At 52.2% G+C, this 25703-nt stretch overlaps 11 protein-coding genes across 11 annotated transcripts; 5 read left to right on the top strand and 6 right to left on the bottom strand.

Moving 5' to 3' along the window:
• Positions 1-1089: 1089 nt before the first annotated feature.
• On the bottom strand, positions 1090-2506 carry KTR1 (alpha-1,2-mannosyltransferase ktr1; the record flags this gene model as incomplete). Its single annotated transcript, XM_023599938.2, has 2 exons — positions 1090-1154; positions 1216-2506. The coding sequence occupies 2 exons, from the start codon at positions 2504-2506 to the stop codon at positions 1090-1092; spliced, it is 1356 nt and encodes a 451-aa protein (XP_023448891.1).
• Positions 2507-3483: 977 nt separating this feature from the next.
• RHO25_007760 (uncharacterized protein) lies at positions 3484-5983 on the top strand (the record flags this gene model as incomplete). The annotated part of the gene is made up of 2 exons (XM_023599937.2): positions 3484-5219; positions 5269-5983. The coding sequence occupies 2 exons, from the start codon at positions 3484-3486 to the stop codon at positions 5981-5983; spliced, it is 2451 nt and encodes an 816-aa protein (XP_023448890.1).
• A 574-nt stretch (positions 5984-6557) lies between these two features.
• RHO25_007759 (uncharacterized protein) lies at positions 6558-7610 on the bottom strand (the record flags this gene model as incomplete). The annotated part of the gene is made up of 1 exon (XM_023599936.1): positions 6558-7610. One exon carries the CDS (start codon positions 7608-7610, stop codon positions 6558-6560), a length of 1053 nt encoding a protein of 350 aa, XP_023449581.1.
• Positions 7611-7906: 296 nt separating this feature from the next.
• On the top strand, positions 7907-8704 carry FES1 (hsp70 nucleotide exchange factor fes1; the record flags this gene model as incomplete). Its single annotated transcript, XM_023599935.2, has 2 exons — positions 7907-8216; positions 8283-8704. The coding sequence occupies 2 exons, from the start codon at positions 7907-7909 to the stop codon at positions 8702-8704; spliced, it is 732 nt and encodes a 243-aa protein (XP_023448892.1).
• Positions 8705-9232: 528 nt separating this feature from the next.
• RHO25_007757 (uncharacterized protein) lies at positions 9233-10163 on the top strand (the record flags this gene model as incomplete). Its single annotated transcript, XM_023599934.2, has 2 exons — positions 9233-9319; positions 9372-10163. The coding sequence occupies 2 exons, from the start codon at positions 9233-9235 to the stop codon at positions 10161-10163; spliced, it is 879 nt and encodes a 292-aa protein (XP_023449359.1).
• A 525-nt stretch (positions 10164-10688) lies between these two features.
• On the top strand, positions 10689-11276 carry RHO25_007756 (uncharacterized protein; the record flags this gene model as incomplete). The annotated part of the gene is made up of 1 exon (XM_023599933.2): positions 10689-11276. One exon carries the CDS (start codon positions 10689-10691, stop codon positions 11274-11276), a length of 588 nt encoding a protein of 195 aa, XP_023448893.2.
• Positions 11277-11603: 327 nt separating this feature from the next.
• On the top strand, positions 11604-12782 carry RHO25_007755 (uncharacterized protein; the record flags this gene model as incomplete). Its single annotated transcript, XM_023599932.2, has 1 exon — positions 11604-12782. One exon carries the CDS (start codon positions 11604-11606, stop codon positions 12780-12782), a length of 1179 nt encoding a protein of 392 aa, XP_023449489.1.
• Positions 12783-14433: 1651 nt separating this feature from the next.
• On the bottom strand, positions 14434-15606 carry RHO25_007754 (uncharacterized protein; the record flags this gene model as incomplete). Its single annotated transcript, XM_023599931.1, has 1 exon — positions 14434-15606. One exon carries the CDS (start codon positions 15604-15606, stop codon positions 14434-14436), a length of 1173 nt encoding a protein of 390 aa, XP_023449218.1.
• A 418-nt stretch (positions 15607-16024) lies between these two features.
• Positions 16025-17926, bottom strand: RHO25_007753 (uncharacterized protein; the record flags this gene model as incomplete). Its single annotated transcript, XM_023599930.2, has 1 exon — positions 16025-17926. One exon carries the CDS (start codon positions 17924-17926, stop codon positions 16025-16027), a length of 1902 nt encoding a protein of 633 aa, XP_023449494.1.
• Positions 17927-19470: 1544 nt separating this feature from the next.
• RHO25_007752 (uncharacterized protein) lies at positions 19471-19788 on the bottom strand (the record flags this gene model as incomplete). Its single annotated transcript, XM_065602978.1, has 1 exon — positions 19471-19788. One exon carries the CDS (start codon positions 19786-19788, stop codon positions 19471-19473), a length of 318 nt encoding a protein of 105 aa, XP_065459050.1.
• Positions 19789-20761: 973 nt separating this feature from the next.
• Positions 20762-23923, bottom strand: RHO25_007751 (uncharacterized protein; the record flags this gene model as incomplete). The annotated part of the gene is made up of 1 exon (XM_023599929.1): positions 20762-23923. The coding sequence occupies one exon, from the start codon at positions 23921-23923 to the stop codon at positions 20762-20764; it is 3162 nt and encodes a 1053-aa protein (XP_023449391.1).
• Positions 23924-25703: the final 1780 nt, after the last annotated feature.

The following is a 25703-nucleotide window of genomic DNA, read 5'->3' as shown; positions in this document are numbered from 1 at the left end:
CAACGATGCTTCCGCTCAAGCATCGCCCTTACCTGCCGAAGAACCGGTAGAAGCAAGCAGCAAAAAGCGCTCCCGCAACAAAAAGTCCACGAATAATCTGCAAGCCATGCTCGCGAATCGCAAAGCCACTACAAATCCGCGCAACACAGGTTTTGGGCTCGGTCTAGGAGATTTTATCAAGTGAGGCAAGATGGCAAATGTCTCGAACCAGAACAGAATCAGGAAGTTCACGCGTGAACATCTGCCAAGACATCCATCTCGAGCGACCAACATTCGACTGCAGTAGTCGATCGCAAGTCACACAGGCAGCAGAAAGAGCTGTGAGCCAGGTGTCCAGCCGAAGGTGGGCACGAAGAACGTGTCCATCTGCGAAACGATATTGGTTGAAATCGAACACCGAAGCGGTGCCTGACTGGTGGACACGCACTTGCGATTGGGCGCTTCATTTGCATTGAACCGCGTCGAAACGAACCTGCAGAGTGGACGCAACCGTACGCTATGACTGAGAGGCCGCAAGCTGAATCGAAAGAGGCCGAAAAGAGACTAGGAGAGACGTCAGTGACCGGTCGATATGGAGAGACTTCTTCTTAACAAGAGTGTCTGTAATCAATACCAGATTTGAAAATAGCGAGCAGTTTTAGGATTTCTCGCCTCTCCACCCAATTGCTTCATTTGCGGGAACGGAAGCAAGTCTCTTTTTCGCTGATTGTGCTATTCATGCCAAACATAGCTCTAGTGAACCCGCCCCTGTCGTGCGATACTAAAACAACATAGTTTTTCGAAAAAAAGGTAGAAAACGCCCTCCAAATGCCGCTTTCTACGAGATACCTTCCTCTCTCGTGGCGGGAAAGGTAGCTAGCCCTTCAGCAGCGCCTACTAGGCTTTGACCTTCTCCCCAACCTGCGGCCCCAGAAATCGTTCCTGAGAGAAACGACTCGATTTCCGCAATCCCGTCACTCGGACCGTATAATCGTACAATCTTATCGCGGGGCGATAGAGTGAGACCACCAGGACAAAGGCCGTTGCGATGCCCAGAATGATAAGTGGGCCGCGCCACTCTTCGGCAATTTCTTTATATCTCCCAGCCAGTCACTGCTCTTTTTCGTAGCCTTCGGGCATAGGCATTTTGTTTATGTCGTACCATCGTTTCGTGCCTGAGAGGAAGAAAGCGTTAGTTGAGTCGTGCGAATGCTCGTTCGAGCATCCAAAACTTACATGAGTATCCATTCCAATCAAAGTTGTCCTTGGGGTTGCAGTGGCACTTCAGATCCAATCTCGTCTGTTCGCCGGTTGGGCAGTGCGTGAATGGAACGTGGTAGTAGGCGATGTCGTTGAAGAAGTGGATTTCCTCCTTCTTGAGCATGAGAGCTGCCGCGATGGAGTGGATTGGAGCATCACCCCAGCGCTCGTAGAAGAAACCGCCCTCTTTGTCGAGGTGTGTAAAGTAGTCGATGTAAGCGTCGCTGCGCAGCCAGTTGAGGTTTCCGATCTCGAAGTTAGACCAGAAGTGGCAGTGGTTGTAGGTGTTTCCGCCATCGTCGGAGATCCATTCCATCGCATTGTCCTTTTCGATGTATTGTGGGTTGGTGGAGATGAATTTCTTCACACTGTCCCACAGCGTTGGAATCGTCTCGACGTATTCGTACAGCGAGAGCACAAAAGAGTACTTCTTCTTGTTCTCAGCCATGAATTTGAATGGGTCGTAGGCGATATCGCAGTAAAGCTCAATGCTGGGCTCCACACGCCAGTACCACTCGTAGTCGAGCATGAGTGGGTGACGGAAGAAGAACCCGGACTCATATCTGCACATGTGACGGTAGCTGATGCTGTCTCCGTAGATGATCTTGCGCTCGTGCATGTCCTCTCGCACCTTCTTCGCCTTATCCTGATCGATCCATTCTGGGAATCCCCAATGCTCCTTGTCAATCTTGCCGTACTTTGCCTTGCCGGAAGTCAAAGCCGTGGTCACCTTGACGAATGTGTCGTCGAATTCAGCGTCGTTGAGGAAAACCCAGTCGTAGTTGTAGGCGTGGTTGAAGCGATCTTCGACCTGGCGGATCGACCTGGAAATCTCCCACACATCACTGTTGCGAGCGAGTGTCACGAAGGTGGCGTTCATGCGCGGGCCTGGCGCAGTGTTCGAGAGATGGGTCTGTGTGCCGGGTGCTGGGTTCGGTGAAGTGGATAGATGGTCGGGCCCAGCAGCGTTGGGAACTTCAGCATCGTGAGGCACCGCAACTGGGTTGCCTGCGTGGTTCACAGGTAAGTTCTGCTCGCCCTCTCCGACAATGCCAGCATTGCCCGTCTTTCCCGAAGGTGCTTGCGCAGGTGCTTTCGAACCCTGTTGCGTGCCTTTCCATATCCCTTGCGCCTTAAGCAGTTCTGATGCGGATTGGATGTGTTCGGCGCCGGGCACGCGTGATGATGACGAGGAGATGAAGAAGATGAGGATTAGGGCGATGAAGGCGAAGACAATGTATCGCACGTATCGCGTCGAGCCCGCCATGTCGTCGCGAGGTGTGTCAGCATGCGGCGGCGATCGATCAACGCGGATCGATGAGGCTTTGTCTCGGCAGGATGCGTGGCGTTTTGGACGGCAGCGGGTGGAGTGTGGTGATGCTCTTCGAAGCCCGAACGGTGGACGGTGATGGCGAGGACACGGTGCAGTCGCGAGAAATGAGCGACTAGGTGAGGAGGAGGTGTCGAGTTTCGAGTGTTTCGAGATGCGGTACGCACGCGGCTTACGCAGGCTCGTCAGACAGAGTTTCGAACAAAGAAATCAGGGAAGGAAAGGCAGCTGCGGGCAGGGCAGGTGAAGGAGGTAATATCGCTTCTTGGACGCGCGCCCCTCCACTAGTCCAGCGTGCATATGATACGAAGGCAGACGGGGATGGCGACGTGGTCTCCCGCCGGCTCGGAGGGAGAAATTCCTTGGGTCTGCGTGCCGCGAATTCTTGCGTCGTAAGGGGTACAGCAGAGCTCGTATGGCGGATATAATTGGACTGCCACTAGAGGCCCTCTTAATTATTGCACCACACGAAGTTACACGTTGGGAGCGTTCAGCACGACAGCTCGTATAGTAGGGAAACCTTCACACGGAATACGGCAGGCTATGGGCGAGCGAATTTGAGGTTGCGAGACCGTTGCTGGCCGACAGCATGGACGGGGTGGACAGGTGTTGCAGCGCGGCAAGGCGGACCACCGAGCTGCTGCTGTATCACAGCAAGATCCGCAACGGCGTACCATAGCACCACTGAGGTCACAACTCGCCATGGTCAATGCTTCCGCCCACATTGTTTGCCGAGCAGAATGACTTCAGCACACCTCAACTGAACCCATCGTTACGGCGTTTGTCTTCCCCAGCATAGCGAGGCTGTTCCCCATTGCTCCGAGTTGGCGCCTTTGCGCCGTGCCGCCTTTGTGATAAATACCATCTCGCAGCAACCAGAACGCTCCACGAATACAGACACCACCACCGCCGACATGTCGTTCTTCGGCTTCGACACCACCCTGCCTCGCGACCAGAGCGCGCAGCAATCGAGCTCGCGAGGCATGTTCGACCAGCGCGATCCCTTTGCAGGACTCGGCGGCGATGGAGGTGGCGAAATGCTTGACTTTGAGCAGACGTATGACGGACTAGGAGCTCAACTGCAAGAGGCCGGCGATGACTTCAACGATGACACTTTCGGCGGCGACGAGCCGGTGACAAGAGAAAGCGTGGGCAGAGACTTTGACTTTGCGGGACAGACGGCCAACATTCGAGACACCTTGATCGAAGAGCAGGTCCTGCATCAAGCACGCCAGCCATACGCTCAGCCCCGCCCTCCGCAGAAGCCTGCAAAGACAGGCTATGAGGCCTACAAGCAGCCAGAGTACATCCCCAAGTTGGAGGCCGATGCATCGATCTGGGGCAGTTCCGTGGCGAAGAAGGCCGAGCCAGCCAGGCAGCCTGAGCCGGCGGCGAGGATGATGACTTTGGAAGAGCTGGAGGCACAGATGCGGGCACAAGCACGCCCTGCACCACCAGTGCAGCAACAGCCGGATTACCAGAGTCAGTCGCAGGGCTTGAAGAACATGCTGGGCTTGGGCGGTCCGCCATCTCAACCCCAAGCGCCGTCACCGTTCGAGCAGCAAAGAGTGCCCCAGATACTTCAGCGTCCATCCCCAATGCAGCAGCAGCAGATTCCTCAGGAGCTGCCAGCGCAGCCTTCGCCCGGTCCTGGCTTCAACCAGCGTACGCCTCAGATTCTACAAAGGCAGCCCATTCCCAATCATGGTCGGCCACAGTCACAGGATTTCCACGGCATGCCGCCCCAGCAACAATTCCAGCAAGGGCCTCCTCCAGGCTTTCCTATGCCGGGCCCTCCAGTCCAACCTCGTGGAGCACCAGTTCTTCCTATGCATAGCCGTGGCCCATCGTACAATGGCCCGCCAATAACACAGGCCCAGCAGATGATGAACATGACTCCAGAAGACCGAGAGGCATACATGGCTGAGGAAGCCAAACGTGCCAAGCGAAATCACAAAATCTTCCTCTTGAGCAAGAACAACGGTCTCATGACGCCCCAGGACAAGAACTTCATTACCCGAATCCAGCTTCAGCAGTTGCTGACTGCCACGGGCGGCATCGACAATGAACCGGGCAGCAAGGAGCAGTTGGCCGAGGACTTCTACTACCAAGTCTATGCTCAAATACGTGGTCCCCCACGAAGCGGCCCCGGTCAGCCTTTGAACCAGTTCGCTCAGACATACCTCTTCCAAACAGGCAGCCGCTATGGTTATGGTCGTAGTCGGCATCACCCTCGCGGCGGCGACAATCACGTGCAGCGCATGGAACAGCAAGTCGCTCGTGCTGTCGAAGCAGCGAAGTCTCGCCCAAAGAACAAGTCGCTTGTCGTCGAAGGCTCGCTTGGAAAGATCGCCTTCAGCAACTCCAAGACGCCTCGACCGCTTCTTAATATCAAGCGTCCGGATTCTGCAGATATTCGCAAGCACCATCCCACCAAGCCTGCTGACCGCAAGTCTGCGCTCCGCGATATCGAAAACTTGTACACGACGCTCATGAGGCTCGAAGATCACGAACGAGAGATGCCACCACCACCCAATGAGGAGAGTCCACCCGAGGTCATAGAAGGCCACATGAGATGGAGGAGTGCCATGCAGGAATTGAATGAGCAGCTGTGGGAAGCCCTTCGCATCATGGTTGAGATCAACCCAGCGTGAGTACACTAATGCAGAATTGGAATTTCTTTGCTGACATTTGAAAAGCTCAACCTCGCCACACCCATTTATTCAGATCCTGTCGCACAGCAAAGGCAAGAAGGCAGTCCCTCGCACATTCCGACACCTCGATGATCAGCAACGTCTCACCATGCTCACCCTCATTGTAATCCACCTCGACATCCTGGACGTCATTCGTGACGCATACCCAGCAGCGGACAACAGCGCTCTACCAGCACGCGTGAAAGAAGAGGTCAATCTTTTCAACCAAGCCGTCATTCCACCACTGTTCAGCTACGTCAACGAAGCGCCGCTGAATATCATCATCGGTCTCCTTGGCCTGGTCCTAGAACGAACACCAGTCCAAGCCATCTCGCGCACAAAGATCGGCGTCAGCATTCTCACCATGCTCATCTCTCGCGCTGAACTCCTCAAGCAATCTGCTCCTGCATCGGATTTCCAGCAATTCACGGAAATGTACGATCGCCTTTTCGATACTCTGGACCCTGTCTTGCCTTATATTTTCCCGACCGATGGGCCTGTGTCTGCTTCCGAGGACGTCCACGTTTGGCAATTCTTGGCTGCGATGGGTGTTGGTGCTAGTCCCGATCAACAACAGCGCCTTGTATTGGGCGTCAAGGATCGCGTTATGGAGACTGTCGGTGTGTCGAAGACATTACCAGAAGAAATGAGTTTGAAGAGGTTGGCGGATGTCAATCTTTTCATGAGGGCTATCGGGCTGGATGTTGAGCTTCTTGGTTGAGATCTGTGTCAAGTGGTCGACACTAGTTGCCATTCATGACAATCGGGGAAAGGGCACGATGAATGACTCGACGAAGGGAGAAGAAGCATACGACTACTGCTGAACATGCGCGGTAGCGAAAGATGAAAGAAGTTTTATCGATCGTTGTTGGTTTTGCATAAACATTCAAGTATTCCTGGAGAACTGCTTCCGAATTTCTCCATAATTCTGCCGAACGTCCTATCCTGTCTGAGCAGTGCTGTCGTCCTGCTCGTGACCTAACTCAATCCCGAGGTATCATCGCCATAACTTTTTGTTCAAACACGAAGAAGGCGTCGACGAACTTCGAAACAAGCCAGAAGTGCCGCCAATCATCCATTTTTACGGCGAGTTTCCCGTTGTTGGCCGTGAACACCTCATTCAACAGAAGCGCGGCCATCGCGGAGATCCATCACCCATCCTTGCGCCGATCTTCCCGATTTTCGCAGTGAACATCTTGTTCAACAGAACCAACCATTGCCGCCGCCGAGGTATCATCGAAAGAAACAGAAAGAGAAAGAACTTACCACTTTGCGCCGTCACCGACACCCTCTCATCAATCATCTTCACTCCTCGAAATGACCTCGATCTGCCGGATCGAGTTCTCGCCATCAACCTCGATGGCCTCGAGCACAGCCTGGGTTCTCTCCCACTTCACCCCAAACAACCCCGAATTGATTTTACACATCCTCACCTCTCCAACTTTCTTCTCCTTCTGCTCATCATTCCACTCCCCGACCTTCTTGACCAAATCCTTCACCGCAGTCCCCGTCGCGCGCAGAATCTTGTCTGGCGAATCTTTGCGTTGGCCTTTACTGACTGAGGTGAAAAGGCAGCCGATGAAGTGTTTACTCGAGTCGGAGTCGTCTTCTTCGGATGGAGGGATGAGTAGTGCGGTTCCGATGAGTTCATCGCTCGGTGTGAGGCGACAGTGATCGCGGTAGGTTTCGAACGCTGAGGGGTAGGATTTCTTGAAAGCAAGGGCTATGCCTGCGCCCCAGCTGCCTTCGGTGTTGCAGGCGTGGAGGAGGAGGGTGTTGGGTGGTGCGGAGAAGATGTTGGAGATGGAGTGGTTGAGGGTTAGGTGGTTGGGGGTGGAGGACTTGGAGGGACCGGCTTTGGTTGTGGGTGTGGTTGATATCGCTTCGTTGTTGGGTTGCTTTGATGACGATGCCGTTGCCATCGTTGGTTTTGTGGTCGCCTTTGGTTTCGTGGAGCTTGATGTGGTGTTCTTGACTTGAGGCTTCGATTTGCGTTCTTTGCCAGAGTATGTCGATTGGCCGAACGATTGAGTAATCGATGTCTGCCTGTATGCACTTGCTGGAGCTCGAGTCGGTCGTTCCTCTGGGGTATAGGCAATGTCTTCGCCAGTGATCATTCGCCAAGATCCATTTGGCCGTGGCTTCATGTACGGAATCTCTCTTCCGTCTGGCGTGAATCGCTTTGGTCGTTCTCCAGTGCTCGACTTGTCTTGTGATTCTTGCGATTGAGTCTGTGCTTTACTTGATCGACTGCTGGCCTTGGCACGCTTCGAAGAAGTGACGCTTGTGTCGTCTGCGTCTTCAGAAGCCGAGCGCTTGAAGCTGGTCCGTGTCGCAGGAGGCGCCATGACGATCTCTGCCGTCGAAGGATTTTTTCTGGGCGGTGGCGGACTGAAGAAAGTGAAGTGACCGTCCCTTGGTTGACCATGACTAGGCAGTCGCGGGCCCAAGCTTAGCTAGTTGTGCCTTAGTTCTAAGGCATCTAAAGCCCGCTCCTTCTCGGCTTGAATCAGCTCGACTGTGATTGGCCACAACTTCCTCACTTTCCGAGAGCAAAAGCATCATTCCATCTCACGCCTCCTGCGACCACCACGACCCATTGAGACCGATCCATCCTCCGCAGGCACCTCTCACACCCGCCGACATGTCGATCTCCTCTCGAGCCGCCACCTCGCTGGTGCGCGGCGCCACTCGTCAGGCTGTGCCTGCTCTGCGCACCACCTCAACCGCCATCCAGAAACGCGAAGCCAGCTCTACCGATGCCTCAACATCACACGCCGAGTTCAAGTCGCCTTTCCACCGTGGCGCTAGCAACAAGCCAGACACTACCATCATCCCCTCCTTCAAGAGCTACAGGAATAACTCGGGCGAGACTGGCAACAAGCTGTTCCAGTACTTCATGGTCGGCGCGATGGGTGGTGTTTCAGCGCTTGGTGCGAAGAATACCGTGCAGGGTGAGTAGAGCTGAGCGCAGCAATCTTTACTGTGAGATAGAGAATCAATGGCTGACACATGCAAAGACTTCCTTGTCAACATGTCCGCTTCCGCCGATGTGCTGGCCATGGCCAAGGTTGAAGTCGACCTTGCAACCATTCCAGAGGGCAAGAACGTGATCATCAAATGGCGTGGAAAGCCGGTCTTCATCCGCCACCGTACTGCGGATGAGATCAAGGAAGCCGAGGACTTTGACTGGAAGACCCTCCGTGACCCACAGTCCGACGGTGATCGTGTCAAGAAGCCCGAGTGGCTCATTATGCTGGGTGTCTGCACACACTTGGGTTGTGTGCCTATTGGAGAGGCTGGTGACTATGGTGGATGGTTCTGCCCTTGCCACGGTTCTCACTACGATATCTCTGGTCGTGTAAGAAAGGGCCCAGCCCCATTGAACTTGGAGGTGCCAGAATATGACTTCCCAGAGGACAACGCGCTGGTCATTGGTTAAAAGGAGCATAAGAATTGCGATGGAGAGGGGATGCGAGCAGAGGACATAGAAGTGGAGGTATGAGGTGGTATACGCTGAGCCAGACAGGTGAGGCCATGTACAGTTAAGATACATCATCTTGTTTTTAGCGTCGGTGAGATCAGGTCTGTAAAAGAGGTCACTTGCACAAGGACGTTCGTGATATAGTGCACTTGTCAAAAAGTATAGCTGCGTGCAATGAGCCTGCTTCAGTGGAGCCTACCAGTGGCGTGACCCGTGTAATTGCCCACGCTAGATTGCCTGTCATACATCGAATCTTTGCACTATTAAGCCTTGCTGGTCCATGGACTGCTGCTTGATGCAATTCCCTCTATTTTAATGCCTAAGGCACGTGATCGGCCTCGGCGGTTCAAAAAAGTTGGACCGATTTTAGTTCCAACGTAAAGTTCGTCGTTCGTCCAATTCCTCCTGTCGAAATCAAAGCGAGCAATTGTCGCAATCAAGCTCACTGGCTGTATACTTACGCGCTGCGAAACAACAGAGACCAACATGGGTAAAAGAAAGGCGAATGGCGACGACAAGCTGCCGTCGAAAGACAAGATGGACGTCGACGGCGAGGACAGTGGCAGTGACGATGTATGCAGCAGTATTCTGATTGATAGGGGCCGAGACACTGACTTCCGCCCAGGACACAAGTATGCTCGACGTAGATTTCGAGTTCATGGACCCCGATCCAGAAGTGGATTTCCACGGCTTGAAGAACTTGCTCCGACAACTTTTCGATGCCGACAATCAGTTATTTGACCTTTCAGAGCTGGCCGATCTGATCCTTTCACAGCCCGGTATGGGCTCAACAGTAAAATGCGACGGCAAAGAGAGCGATCCCTATGCGCTTCTCACGGCCCTAAACCTCAACCACCACAGGATGAAGCCCGTCATTCTCAACTTGACAAAATACATCCTGTCTCGTGCCAAAGCTTCTGGGAATCCTGGTCTTCAGCAACTCGAACAGCTACTTGCGCCTGACTCAAAAGCACAAGTCGCACTGGTTCTGAACGAACGCTTCATCAACATCCCACACCAGGTCATTCCTCCAATGTACAGCCTGCTCTTAGAGGAAGTTGAGCTTGCTGTCAAGGACAAGGAACCATACGACTTCACGCACTATCTCATCTTCAGCAAGACTTATGCCGAAGTGCACTCAAAGCTTGATGCAGAGGAGGAGCGGCCGAGCAAAAAGGGAAAGAAGTCGGGAAGCGCGAACTCTGAGACGTTCTACTTTCACGCTGAAGATGAAGTGTGGCAAAAACACGCCCTGGGCTTCTCGAATTTCGAGTACGAGAAAGAAGCAGATGAAGGTGCCAGTGATGCGAAGCGAGCTTTCACTGAGGCAGGAATCAAACCTCAAGGGCATTTGATTCTGATCGAGGGAAAGAATTTTCAGAACGCGGTCAAGGCTGTTGGAGAGTATTTGCAGTAGAAGAGCCTCCACGTAGTGCTCCTGCTTTGGGAACGGTCTGAACAGCGGAGAGTCCGGAAAGTGGCCTCATGCTCGACTATATGTCAGGATTATAGTTCACGTGAACCACCATTTGCTCGGTAGTAACAGGACAGGTCAACGAATCGTCGACGACCCAAGGTCAGGAGGGCAAGTTTCGTGGATCGCAACCTTTTTGAGGACATGGTTGAGGCCACTTTCACTCTGGTTCTTTGCATGCATATATACCACTCGCCCTCCTCGAAAAGCAGGCCTTCTACTACATCCTCTCACACAGACTTCGGACCATCATATCGGAAGACCAACACATCAAAAGACCACAACAAACAGACCATCGACCACATTTCAACACTTCGAAAGACAAGCCATCAACCACGCGCACCAACAAGTCCGACTATCATATCAGAAGACAACGACGAGCAGGCCATCGACCGCATAGCAACATTTCGAAAGACAAGCCATCGGCGAGACTCATCAACATTTCAAGCTATCACACCACAAGACAACATGTCTGGAACAAACAACCCAACCTCGTTCCGCGATCTGTCCGCTGAGCTACGCAACAACATCTACAAGCAAGCTCTTTTACTGGACGACCAAGTCATTTCCGTCTCTGGAGAACAAGGCAAGGCGCTTCCGCGAAATCTCCCATTAGCAGTCAACATCATCGCCGCAAACCGAGAGATCTACAAAGAAGCAACAGCAATGCTCTATGGCGGGAACACCTGGTATGCAAACACCGAAGAAGAAGCCATCACTTTCCTCAGCAAGATACCAAGAGACAACATCGCAAAGATCCGCCGCTTTGAACTGAATTACGCCGACTGGAGCTGTCAAGGCATGAGGCACTTCGGCTACATGCACCTCAAATCCTTAATCCAAAGAAGCGTTCGCGAGCGGGTCGAGAAGCTCCTACGTTGCACTGGTGGAGAACTCTTGCCGCTGTCCCTTGATGCAATCTATGTCCCTGATTGCCGCGCACCAGGAAGCTATTGTTCTTTGTCGGAGTTGAGCGTCTGGAACATGTTCGACTACAGGCAGTGGAAGTGGGAATTGTCTCGCGAACGCACTGGTATCAAGGAGTGTCCGAAGTAAAGGCGAAGACCAAGGATTATATGGTGGAAACGAGCGCTGCATGCGAAAGTTTGGAATAATGGGAAAGTGCAATAGAATGGAAGGATCGACATGTACATTGCTTTTACATCAACAGCGAGATAGCTTATAGCTTCTATTGGAGAATACAAAAGATTTGAAATTCGTTTCTATTTTATTATACCTTCGTAGCACTGTGAACTGAGGCAAGTGTATCCACATTGAACTGTGCAAAATGTGGCCGTGATTCCCTCAAACCCACCGTGTCTAATCAAGCTCTTTCTGTGGGAAACTGCCACCACCACGACGAACTTTACATCCCAGACACCAATGTCCGGCCTAGACCGCGCCTTCCAGGCATGGCGCGACAACCACAATTTCACCTCGGACGCAAGCACCCAACTATGGAAAAAGCTCTCAAGATCACACACAATCTACGGCGACCTACTCATCTTCCCCCACAACGCCCTCTCCGGCCCCGAATGGCAACCACTTCAACCTCTCGCCTCGGAAACCCTCGAAGATCTCTGGCAACGTATCTGCAAAGAATGTAAAATCACACACGTCGCCTCAAACAAGCCCATCCCACCTCAAAATGAGGATTCCACCAAGTCGGAAAATATCCTCCGCGCTCCGATAAATTTCACGCCAATCTACGGAGACTTCGGCCCAGAGACTGCTTCATCTCCCCCAACAGAAGAAGATTTCGCAAAAGCGTTCTGGGTGACTGCGAAGCAGAATGGGATCTATCAGACGTGGGCGCCGAGATGGACGATGTTTTCGCGAGGGAACATTTCGGAGAAGGCGAGGTTGCTGACGTTGCCTTCTGTGGTACAAGCGGCAGAAGAAGCTGCGCAAGCGCGAGATGAGGGAGATGAGGGTTGGAAGATGGGGTTTGACGTTGTGGATTTGTATGCTGGGATTGGGTATTTTACCTTCTCGTATGTGAGGGCTGGGGCGAGGACGGTGTTTTGTTGGGATTTGAATGCTTGGAGTGTGGAGGGGTTGGTGAGGGGGGCGAGGAGGAATAAATGGGGTGTGGAGGTTTGTGGGAGGATTGAGGGTGCTGAGGATGGAGATGAGGCCGCGATGGAAATGATGGTAAAGAGCGATGCGCAAATCCTGGTTTTCAACGAAACGAATGAGATGGCGCCGGAACGGCTGAGAGAAACCTCAAGGTACAGCAGATTGAACATTCGACACGTCAATCTCGGGATGCTGCCGAGCTCGAGAAAGGCTTTGGAGCTTGCTGCTGCTTTCGTCTCGTTGAAGCCGAAGGGATGGTTGCACATTCATGAGAATTTCCTGGTAGACGAGATCGTGGAGAAGAGTGAGGAGACGAGGAAGGAATTCGAGCGCATTCTGCTGGGATCCAGTAACCCTCACCTGGAGCATGTTGGAGACGAGCAGAAGCTGAAGGTCGAGATCGAACATATCAACAAGCTCAAAAGCTATGCTCCTGGGGTCATGCACTGCGTGATCGATGTTTCTGTCGAAGTCACAGGATGACCATGATCTGAACTCCTGCACGCAGCAATCTCTCTGGCAGAAATCTCAGTCGCTCCGGACGACTTCAAAACCTTTGATGCCTTCCAGAAAATCGAACGAGCCGAGAGTGAACGCGAGGGGACCCTGTCAGTCCAACAGCAAAGTTGAGCAATACCTCCTCATCGAGTGCATGGACGCGGTCTCTTTCATCAATATTGGCCCTGGGATTGGGAGCAAACCAAAAGTGAGAGCAGCTATTCACATGGCCTCCAGCGGGACAGAACGGCGATGTGGAAGCAGTGCTTGCACTATCCTTTCGCATCCGACCAAAGCTTCACTGTTGTCTCATTCACAACACTACCATGCTGGTTGTTCAGCATTTTGCTGTTCCATCTCCCTTGTCTTCGTTGGCATTTCTCAGGTGAGCACGAAAAGCAAGGCCAGTCGGTTGCATAGGCAGTGATGAGGTGGACAGCCACGTCGTTCGAAATCACAATGGACTGCCTCTATAAAAAGCTTGCATGTCATTCACTTGCTATTTCATGATGAGTTGGCCGAGTTACATCCCATTCACATGGAAGGGAAAGAATCTCGAGTGAAAATGAGATACTAAATCAGTGCCAGACAAACTCGGGCACCCTTGTATGCCTGGCAATCACTTGGATCAATGAAGTCGATCACGCCATCACTCCTATTGACCTTGGGCATCTGATCCTATGAAATCAACATCTACAAGTCAACGACGCATTGACAGACTTCACTGGGTTAGGACTCGTGTCTCGAGAGCTGGTCGGAGTTTATGAGCTTGACTTTTCATTCACTGGCCGCTCAGTTGCGTTGGTTTCACTCAGAAGCAAGATGAGTTGAGCTAATTTACCAGAGCATACATACCGAGAAGTGAATTGTTTCAACTTCAAGCCGGCTTTCGCTCCTCATTACCTCGTTCTCCAACACCACATGCTTGGGTTACTTTATGTGCTCTACACATCGGCTTTGCTGGGAGACAGTGTGCATGAAGTATTCACATTGCACCATTACAGGTCGATGTCACTCGTGTGTAATTATGACAAAGCCTTCTCCAAGGATTCACAAAGAAGCATATTCAAAGCATAGTCGGCCAGTGCACCGCGATGCTCTTGACCTCCTTTTCCTTCAGCTGCCGTCGGTGATCAGAGTTCATGTATGCCACCCGGACTGCCATTCGAATCTTAGTTGGCTCTGCAGCCGTCTGATTTGAGGAGAGGCGAGGAGCGAGAGCCACGTCTCCGAGGCCTGGTTTCTGCCAGCGTTCAGACTTTCTGGATAATCAATGCCTCAGCTTCAATCACGTAACCGGAGAGACGAGCATGTTTAGGTCTTCCCTCTGAAGGCCAGAGCTTATTATGTTGGGCACCGACTGGACACTAGGTGGCTCTCTGTGGGTCACATGGTTGGAGGGACGATGTTGTCCATCTTGTCCCAGCTTCAACGAATCGTAATGAACGGGAGACATTTGAACAATTATTGGCTCAAACTAAATAAAACGGACGGAGAAACAGCATCGTCCATCTTGTCTCCAACATAACGAGGCAATACGAAGCAGGTGACATTTAGAAAATCATTAGCTCAGACGAAATGCACGAGATTCGAAACCGCAAAAGCAGCACCATTCGTGACCTATCTAAACCCTCTTCTATCTCCTGCTCTTCTCCATCTCTGTCATCGGCATAACATACTTCCGTCTCCTGACCTCCACCACCTTATACTCCTCCACCTCTTTCATCGTGACCGCTCTCCACTCCTCCTTCGCCTCACCAATACCATTAGCTGGCCGGTTCTCATCAACTGGCACGTGAACCAGCATTTCTACCTTGACAACATTGTTCATCTCCTTTCTCCCAAGCGAAATATCCAGCAGCCGAAGGGCATGTTTCGTGGCTTTCAGCGTGCGTGGCTTGTCGAGAACGATGTCTTTTTGTCGCAGGTGAGGGAAATTTGACAAATGGTTGTGGATATACTCCATGCCTGGTGGCAGCACTGGCGTCGCGAGGGGGCCAAACTTCTTCAGAGCTCTGGGGCTCTTGTCCAGAGTGGCTTGAAGTTTTGCCTGGGCGGCTTTGCTTGCTGAGCTCACACGACTCCAGTGATACTCGGTGTCATATCTCCTAATGCGGGCGTCCTCAAGTTCTGCCTCGACTGGTGTGACCGCCGCCTTGAATGGATCGATGATCGTGAATGATTGGAGTGAATTACGTTGTATTCGGCGTAAGGCTTTGAGAAAGCCAATGGCTGTTTCGGTATCGTCGAAGTGGAAGCTATTGTTGTGGTAGAACATGTTCAGAGCCTCGGAGCGGATCTTCTTGCTGGAGAAAAGGAGGGCTGGCTCGATGTTGTTCGGGTTTTTGGTCATGATAGCGATGCCTTCTGCACTTATCAATGAGAGTTTGTATATCTCGTTTCGAAGTTCCGGGGCAAGATCGAAGAAGGTGAGCTTCCGGTCCCTGTTGTACGGCGTTCGGACGATTGCAGGGCGCTTGCCATCCTGAGCGACTGGACCAGAGACGGAGGTGCTGTGATGTAGCTGACGAGGGTCGGCAGGCATCAGGTCCATTGTGTCGTACTGTTGCATGGCTGCTGGGGCGTCCTTCGTGATATACTTGCCAAGAATAGGGAAACGGACTTTGCGATAGTCGTTTGCCACTTTGACTGATTCGTGCTGCAAGCGACTGAATATCGATGGTGTTTCGGTCTCAATGCTCTTGCTTTTGTTCATGTTGGAATGAGCGCAGGCACTCTCCGTCGCTTGTCTCTTGCTTGCAGGAGGAGTAAGCTGGGCCACGGCTTTGCGCTTGCTTGCGTATGCCATTGCGTCGAGAAGAAGAGTATACGTCTGGTGTGATGAGAGGTATAAAGGGTGCGGTCGAAAGCCGTGTGAGATAGTTTGGAAGTCTTGAGAGATGGAGCGTACTCGAGAGCTTGGGATGGAGAGGGATGAAGTCGACGTCCAGCGATCAATCTTCGGATGTGATTAAAATCGGAGTCTTGTGCGAGAGCGTATGCCAAAGAGTCTGAACTGTGCAGAAGTATGTCAGAAGAAGTATGTTCGAAGGTGGAGTAATATGTATTGCAAACACAATAGAAAACTTGACAATAGGAAATTAAGGTTTGGGGCGCACAATGGTATGCAGTCAATTGTCACAAGTCCAATTGTCATATTTTCGCTCAAAAGTCTGGTACGATAACGCTGCAGAATATGACAATAGGAAACTGGCGTAAGCGCTTCATCATAGCTGTGCCCTCTCTGACCCTATTGTCTTCGTGGTGAACGAATTGAAGTAGGAATTCAGCGCGTCGACCGTGCCAGATCCCTCGACGAGTTTAACCACGCAACCGACATAGCCATCAGGTCGCACGACCACAATACCTCCCTCCTCTTCTGACAGGCCGACCTTGGCGTGCGCTGAAGCCTTTGCTTCAGGCACCATTTGATCCCAGATGTCGTCAGCGTAGACGTGATCGGTGTAACGCGCCAAGACTTCGGGTAGAAGCTCGCGGATCTCAATATCGGGTCGGTGAGAGTTGAAGATGATATTGAAGGTGTAGAACCAAGAATGTGGATTGTGTCGCTCGTGGTAATCCACCTTGCCGATGTCGGCTCGCTTGTACACGTCGTAGAATGAACCTTTCTTGCGCAGACCGGAGGCAAAGTCTGCGATCGCCTTCTTCGTCTTAGTTGGCTTGCCGCCGAAGAGGTAAAGTCGGTACGATCCATTCAGAGGGATCTCCTGTTCGAGATGCACGACATTGGCGTCGACAACTCGAGTAACAGTCGCGGGGGTCAGAATGCGTCCTGTGCGTAGTTTCGTGCCTCCGTTCTTGGTCGTGAGGAAGAGCGGTGACTGCGCCGCATGAGATTCTGACCAGTTGAAGACATTCTCGAGGTAGGCAACGCCATAGCCAGATGTGAACTCGCAAGACTCCTTGAACTTCTGCACGAATGGGTTCTCGTCTTTTCCGTCATTCGACTTGCCAGCAGAGGCGCGCTCTGCTGCTGAGGGCACTCGTTGCGAAAACAATTTGGCGTATGAAGCATCGAAATTCAGCAGATTCTCAGCCACGTATTTCCGCTCTGACTCGTACGACTTCAGAATGCTGCGATCGGCGAAACCAGACTCGACGTGATGGATCTTCCAGGCCAAGTTCTGCGCGTCTAAGAATGCAGTGTTCATGCCTTGACCAGCTTTAGGCGAGTGTGTATGGCAGCAGTCACCGCCCATGAACACGCGCTCGTCCAAGGTATATCGATCTGCAATGCCCTGTCCGATTGGGTACACCGAGTACCACTCTACACGATCCCACTCGATGTAATATGGCTTCATGATCTTCTTAGCATAAGCCTGCACTTCCTCAGTTGTGGCTGTTTTCCGTGGATTCCAGTCTTTGTCGGTTGATGAGGCAATTTGAATGTAGAGGCGGACCATGTTGTTCTCGCGAGGAATGACCATAATTGAGCCGGCATCAGAATGGATTGTGCACTTCATCTTGATGTCGGGGAAGTCTGTCCGAACGACTCCGTCCATTACTCCCCACACGTATGCGATTGGGTCCTTGTGCGTAATGCCGACCCCAAGCTGTTCTCTGATGAATGATCGCGCGCCCTCTCCCGAGAACAGATATTTTGCGCGAACAGTCTCCTGTTCATCTCCGTTCACATGCGCGAGATTGACCTCGACTGGATATGTTGAGTCTTTCCCATCATTCTTGAAGCCTGTAATCTTCCAAGGCCTTTGTATCCGTGTGCCATGCTTTTCAATGTCGTCGATGAAGACCCTCTCGATCAGGCCCTGGTGCAATAACGTCGTGAATGGGTATCGCGCATCGATGAATTTCGGGCAAGACGCCCATGTGCCTGTTCTCGCGATGCCCTTGCCCTCGTCCAGAGGGTCCCAGAAGGCGACTTCGTACACCTTCGCCGGCTCGTTGGCCATGATGGCTCGCTTCAGGCCCATATTTCGGAGGAGATCGAGAGATCGCGGCTGAATGCCATCGGCGCGCCCAGTAAGTGTGGGCTCGGGTCGCATATCAATGTGCTTGATCTTGTAGCCCCATCGTGCTAGACATGTCGAGAGCAACAGGCCTACTGGACCAGCGCCCACGATCACAATGTCGTAGTTCTCCACAGCCATCGCTGCCAGTATGAAGATGGGATATGGAGGTCAGAGATGTGTCGCGTGATTGCGCGAGCTCGTGATGGGATCGTCCTCTTCTCGTCGGAATGGTCTCAGGTAGAGTGAGGAGTGTATGTCCAAGATAGAGAACAATGGAATAGTAGAACGGAGAGATCGATGAAGAGAGCAAACCTACCTATTTGAACACATGGCTGACGATGCTAGCAAGCTCACGCTTGAAGGCGGCTAAGAGGATCGGGAAGGGTCATCGGCGGCCAAAAACGAGCAAAAGATGGACAAGCAATAGTTACCATGTAGTCTTGCCGAAACAGAGACATGACGTTCCCCGCTAAAAGGATCGCACGTGAGGCGCACAGGCCACCGGATCCAGATCACGGTAAACCAAAAAGTGTCCACTGCATCCGCAGCTTCGACGGCCCGGACAACACCTCCGAATTTCCTCCCATCAAATCGAGACTGTCATCGTCCGCCGGAGCGGCAGGACAAGCGGCTACTCCTTTGCATGCTTCGACCAATGGTTATACTCTCGTGCTCATCCGGGAACATGGTACGGTTATACAGTATGCTGCGACCGCCCACAATCCGACTACGAGGGCATAGTAATCATCACTGTATTTCGATCTCAATGCCGGATAGCACACCCGGAAATGTAGTGGCCAACGGACTCAAGCATGGCGCTTCCTCCAAATCTGACATCCTCCTCATCCCGCTTATTCCTTCATATTGCCGCGCAACGCAAGAACATTGGAGAGACAAGCCACGAAAGTATAACAAGCGGCCAGGCCCTGCCGTCTCGCTCTGACGATTCGCGTGCTTTCTTCGCCACAGTGTCTCTCTCACGACGCCAGGGAAGTCAGGAAGATTAACGGAAGCAGGCATGAGCACATGGTATCTCCCTTGCGCACTCTGCCGGCATCCATAGCTGTGCCGGCATTCATATCTCTGTGAGTTGCCAGAGAGTAATATAAGAAGCATAGAAGCATGACACTCGCGATATACCACACTCAATGTAAGTCATCGAAACCTCATTCAATTCGTATATCTATACACCGCCGGAAGCACCAAACTGAAAGAAAAATTGCCATATGCCACTCTCCGCGCTCAGTACTGTCCTTTCTCACAGGCAATCTCGTTACCAAATGGCATCAAACAAGAGACCATGTCAGAAACACCAAGACACTGGAGTCTCATTCGTTTCATCTATCTATAAAGTGGCAAACATGAAAACATAAAGATGGAAAATAAAAAACTCCAATTGCCATTCTCTGCGCCCAGTACTGTCCTTCCTCACATGCAACCTTGCCACCAAATGGCATCAAACAAGAAATCATGTCAGAAACACCAGGAAAATTTGGCCGTGAAAGTCCTTTGCCCCACAAAACGTCCTCAATGCCCATCTATGCCGTCGCACAACACAAGAGCATATTTTCCCCGAATTCTTCTGGAAGCATGTAAGAAATCGCACTGATCACATATTTCATTAGCATGTGACCATAGACCACGTGTGGCGCCTTCACTTACAGTCTCATTCATCCTCCACATCAGTGTCTCCGTGGACACACAACCTTCCACACAGCCTCTCCGTACTCACTCCTGCCCACAGCCCAGATCTCGCTAGCAGAGTGAGTTTTGGCTGCATCGATGTGAGTATTGTATGCCAGTGCTAGCTTTCTGGAAAGCTGTCCAGTCGGTGAAGATGTGTTGGCGTCCGTCCAGGCGTCGTAGCTTGCTTCCCATTCATCGGAATACTCGGAGATGCCGATGTCTCGAAGGATCTCTTCACTTCGGTTCATGGTCGTGTAGTGGTAGGAAATATAGCCGACGACTTCGACGAGAGCGGCGAGAGCTACAGAGGCCATGGTGGATATGTAATGGGTTGTCGAGGTTGGATAGCGGAGGAGATAGTCTTAATTGGGTATACTATTCGAGTTCGGTATACTGTTCGAGTTCGTTATACTGCTCGGGGATGGTGTTGGTCTTGGTGTTGGTATAGGTTATTTGTGCTTTGTTGGTATCAGGTATAGGAAGAAAGGAAGCCAGAGAGTGGAAGAAGCCGGCATATATGCATCTGAGCAGTCGAGGGTCATTTGAACAGCTACCACGCGACATACATCGGCTGTCCAAAGCTTGAGACTCATTGAATGCGGCTGACCTCGAAGTCTGCGGACTAGGGAATGGGAAATGACGATGTCACGCTCATTGCTTGCCGTGACAAGCGCTGACTGACCGAGCGGGTTCTTGTAGCAATACTTGGCAATTGGTCGCACGAGGCCATGTGGTGAACGGCTTGAAACGAATTGTAATAATTGACGATGCTATGAGGCTGCGGAGATGGAATGCAAATATGGTAAGCGGATTCCATGATTTTGTAGATCGATCACGTTTGCTCCAAAGTTTGCTGTGTCGCCTGAATTGATATGAGTATCAAAGATTCCTGTCCTTGCGAGTATTCTGGACAGCACTTTCTCAGTACTGATCTGACGGCAGGCTCTCATGTAGTACTCACTGGTCGAGAAGCTACTTGAACCATGTCTGAGGTTGTCGATGGTCTGAAGTTTCCAGTCACTGAAAGAATTCGAAGTTGACGCTCAAACCATGCTTTACAGCAACCTTTGTCCTTTCCAATATGGGGCCCTACCTCGGTACCTTGTCATTCAAAATTAACGAGTAGAAGCACTAGAGACGGAAAAGGTTCTGAAAAGATTCTTCCCACAACGCCACACTGGAAATCGTGTTAGTCAGCATTTACTCAATCGACACAATTTTCTGCTGAGTCAAATCACTCCGCCCTATCTCATCCTATGCTGCGTGAACAAACAAGCTGTTTGTCTACTACTGCCACTCCCGCAGCCACTTGGTCATCAATGCCCCATCAATGGCAGCCATATCCCGCACCGTGCTGCTCAGCTCCTGCGTGTGCGTCGTGGCCATGCTGGGCTGCTGCGTTCCCGAGCTCGCCATTCCCTCATAGAACTCCAGCAGCTTCAAGCCAGGCTTCTTCTCGATTTCTGCTGGCGTGACTGGGCTCGCACGCAGGGCTTCGAGCCATTCGCGGAATGGCACCACGGCCATTTTGCGGCCGGTCTCTCGCTCGAGGGCTTCGCGTACAGCGGGGATGAGCGCCTTCCACGAGGCGGTGCGCGGGTTGCTGAGGTGCGTGATATCGAGGCCAGCAGGATCATGCGCACGCGCGAGTGCCATCTCCACTACCGCCTGCGCAGCGAGGTCCATGGGCACCCAATCGACCGTGTCTTGGACTCCCAATGATTCTGGGATGAGCCCCAGCGCTTTGGACGTGATGATGATGCTCGGCAGCCACTCTTGGCGATTCCACTCGGCCGTGCTGGTGACAGAACCCGATAGCTGTCCTGCTCGCACAATCGTTGCCGGAATACCTGCTGTGTTGGCAGCATGTGCTAGAATCATGGATGCCACGTGCTTCGACTCTCCGTATCCCTGGGGCAGAGCGACCGAGTGAGATTTTGGGATCTCTTCCGGGATGGCCTTCTGTTCCGCGATGGTCTCTTTCGGATGGTCGTGAAACCAGTTCCCGACACTTGCGATTGAGGATATGAAGACGATCTGCGCGTTGTACTTGGACTGAATACAGAAATCGACTGCTCTGCGAGTGCCGGCGATGTGGACACCCTCGTAGCTTGCTAAAGTTTTGTTAAAATCGACCGCCCACGCATTGTGTACCAGGATATCAACGGACTGGAGCATGGTATCGTACACTCTGGAGTCTAGTCCGAAATGCTCGCGGCCAAAGTCGGCTGTGAGAAAGGTTACTTTGCGCAATCCATCAATGCTAAGACCGCGGGACTTAAACTGCTTGGCTTGGCGAGCTTCTGCATCAGTGGAACGGTTGAGGGCATACACGTGAGCCACTGAGGGAGAGTTTATCAACTCTTCTAGGACATGACCTCCAAGAGAGCCAGTGGAGCCAGTGAGGAGTACTGTGTGCTCATTCAGTGCTGGCGTGCCTTTGGTTGATCTCGAAGGTAAATCATGGCTATACTTCTTGATCATTGCTTCCATTACCTGTTCGCGGGACAGGCGAGCAGAGGTGTCGTCTTCGACCTCAGTGAGATGTTCGGCCAAGCTTCGAATAGTCGGATGGCCGTAGATCACACGAGGTGATACAGGCTTTCCTATCCCGTGACTCAAGATTGATGAAAGAGCCATGACCTGCAGCGAATCGATGCCGTAGCTGAAGATATCGGCATCTGGGGAAACGTCATCTGGCATCTCGAAGCCTTTGGCCTTGAACGCCTTGCGCAAGTACTCCATGGCTGGGTTGATACCAACATTCCGGTCGACCAGAAGCGGCCCAAGCTCATCAAAAGTCCCCTCATTCGAATAAAGCGCTTCAATCTCCGCGGCGTATAAATTTGTCGTCTGCCTCCGCATAATGGTCCCTTTGGGAGCGCGCTTGAAAGGCTTGTCTCGCTTGGCGATAGCAACTTTCGACTTCCAGACGCGACCGTGTGCTGGAGCAGCTTTGTTGGCCTGTTCAATGAACGGCCACAATTCTTCCACAAGCTCTGACAGATCTCTGTCTCGGTGTCCACATGAATTCCAATCTGGCTCGATCAGAAGCCCAGTCTGAAAACGTGCCTGCCCAACAACGAGTGCTCCCTTGATCAAAGCATGACCCTCAAGACTCTTCTCGAATCCGACCGGGTTGAACTTCTCGCCATTACTCAACACTAGGACATCGTCCTTACGACCTTTGTAAAGCCAAAGACCCTTCTTCGTAGCGTGCTCCACGAACAAGTCCTTGGTGCGCCACTCCGTGACGCTGGGAAAGGTATGAAAGACTGTTTGGTACCGACGGTCACCCGTAGGTCTGATGGTCATCTCGTACAAGCTTGCACCCTGATGGTCCATGCAAACGCCACTGCCCGCCATGAATTCGAAGTACAGCCAGTCCGCCTTATCTTCCGGAAGAAGGGCCACTATAAAGCCAGCCTCCGTCGATCCTATAGCATTCACCAGCCGAGTGTGTTCACTAACGCGTTCGCCAACACTCTGAGCTAGTGGCCCGCCCGCAATAATGACGTACTTCACATTAGTGAGGGCTTCCAGGCCACCAGGTGTGTGTACAAGCTCTTCGATGATTGAAGGGGGGGTCGCCCAGGTCTTAGGCCGTGTTTCATTCAAAATTTTGATAATTATCTCACTCGTAGGAGGCTTGCCCGGTGGCAGACAGCATATTGAGTGCCGGCAAAGTAACGACGTCCAGATGCGTGATGCGCCCATTAAGTGGAAGTAGGGTGCCACTGAAAAGCTTAGGGTATCACTCTCTAGAACAATAGCATAGACACCTTGACGACCATGTGGAGCAGGCACTTGTGGCACTTGCTTGAAGACAGCGATACTGCCGTTGGTATGGTAAATTGGCTTTGGTAGCCCGGTAGATCCGGAAGTGTGCAGGACGATGACTCTGTCCTCAGACTTATTGGTATAAGCGATGGGACACGCCGTCGCTGCCTCTGATGCCGATGCCTGTCGGAGCAGCTCGTCGAATGACGGAATCTGTAGTGCCTGCAGGGCTGGCGCAGCTTGCTTGATGACGCTTACGCTTGTTTCGGAGTCTTCGCTGTGAAGGAGAATCCTGCACCTCGTTGACGAAAGCAGTGATGTCTGGCCTTCCTGAGAATTCCGGGACGACGGTAAAAGGGCCATGTAGCCTGCTTTGATCAGTCCGATCTGCGCTACGGCGTACCGCATGTCGTTGATGCCTATGTACGCCACAGCTTCTTGTCCATTGCCAATGCCAAACTCGCGGACGATCCAGCGAGCCATGGCATCGACGGCGTCTGCCAGCTCTCGATATGTGATATCGCGCCATCCCTTTTTCAGCTCTGCGTCCAAGGGTATTTTCATCCAGATATTATCGGGAAACTCTCGTGCCAAGTTCTCCAGGACCAGTGGCAAAGACTCTACCTCGTGAGGTAGATCGTGTCCGCCATTCGAAAGATGGGCGTCCATCGCTTAGAGAGTGTCCGATTCGTGATGTTGATCGAGACCAGCGAGCGGACAGTGATGCTACAAATAATGGATTCCTTGTAACGTAGAAAGCTCTGTCCGTGGCAGGGAAATCATTAGTCTCTCGATCAATTTATGGGAACGGAGACGGGCTTTTTGTGCGACACATTACCCTGCACAGGCAGTGATCGGTCTGCCGACCCATGTACTGGAGGTGCAGACGGGACTTTCTTTCGTAATCGCCATCATTGGAAAGTCGCTCGGCCCAGTGTGTGCGTAAGCACTGAAAAGTCTATCAAACCCGGTCAAGGTGAAGAGATACTCAGCTTCTGCGGAGGAGGATAGTTTTAAACCAGAGATGAAGCCGTGAATAGGAAAGCCTGGAAACGAAGTGGACGCTATGCACAGCAATGGCAGTTTAGTCAGCACAACCAGAAACTCTGACGAGCTGGGTACCGGTTACTGTAGGCATGACTTTGGTCTTCGCACAATCGGAGAGGCTCATTTCGTGGAGGCCATATGTACGCCAAGAGCATCGAGGAGCCCGTCGTCAAGGACAGTACTACAGTCCGTCAAATGCATACGCGGATACTGGGTACAGAGCAGGGCATTTACTCCGCAATTCTGCATGGATCACTGCCAATCAGACAGCTCATTGTGTCCAAAGTCTGCCAGTTCAGATTCTTGAGAGTGAAAGCATAGAGTTAGAGGCCCTGCTTTCCGATCCTCGAATGCATGTGACGGACTGTGCAGAGCATCCGACTGCCCCGGGTACTGCAGACTGTGGTTCCAGAAAGGTTCGATCCATGGTCATGAGCTGATTGGCTCTTGACATACCACGAAATTCAAGAATGCCGGGCCCCGCATGGGGTTCGCCTTGTCAGGTCGAGTGTGCCGTGTCAGCAAGCACAAGCATCAATATGTAATCAGACGAACTCACAAATACATTGAGAGCCGAGGCATGTGAGGTATGTCAGCTCGCACCAGAGGGACACCTACTGGCCTTGGTCTACCGCATTCCTTCCCTTATTTACTCCTGCGCCAGCAGTGGCAGACCCTCTCGAGATAAGTGACATGGCCGCTTCTTACCCGCCTCTTCGAGATTGCAGCCCACCTTCTGGCAAAACATTTGCGTCCGCAGTACCGAGATCGATGGCGAAGATCCAGCTCACTTGGCCACTTACACAATCACAATCCCGCAGCACGGCACTCGCGTTTACTTTGAAAGTTTGAAGCACTCCTCCAGTTGCTCCACAAGGTCTTGGTTCTCAGCTGCGGGATTGAAGAATTCGTCAGTTCAGGCAATTTGGACAGTGCACTAAACCTTCAAGTCTTGTTGATCGTCTGTCTCACGACTGGAAAGCCATTGTATAGTAGGCCGACCTTCACCGAAAGGGGAAGTGTCCAGAGATCATCGGCATTTGATCTGTGAAGCACGGCGGCATAGTCGGCATTGCACTTGCTGGTTGCGGGATCTTTGGATTGGGGCACAGCCGTAGTGAGAAGCACAATCGATCGCAGCACAGGCAGCATTAGCGGACACTCCATCCAGGATCGACGCCAGTTGTGGACAGCAAAACGGAATTTAGGGGGTCCGCTGACTCTGCGGTCTCTCTCGCAAACTATAATCCGCAGCTGCTAGGCTTGTCGAGACAGAGTACCTTAGCTACGCTATAAGAGGTGGAGATACGGGGATCGAAGGGGCACTCGAATTCCATAGGCAGAGGAGCACGGAGTCTGAAGCCTGGTTTCTGTTTTGTTTTCCGGCAGTAGGGCGCATGCC

This window comes from Cercospora beticola, chromosome 5 (assembly GCF_033473495.1).
Source record: "Cercospora beticola chromosome 5, complete sequence".
NCBI lineage: Eukaryota > Fungi > Ascomycota > Dothideomycetes > Mycosphaerellales > Mycosphaerellaceae > Cercospora > Cercospora beticola.
Note: the sequence above shows the minus strand (reverse complement) of the source record. Positions and strands in the feature narration are given on the sequence as shown.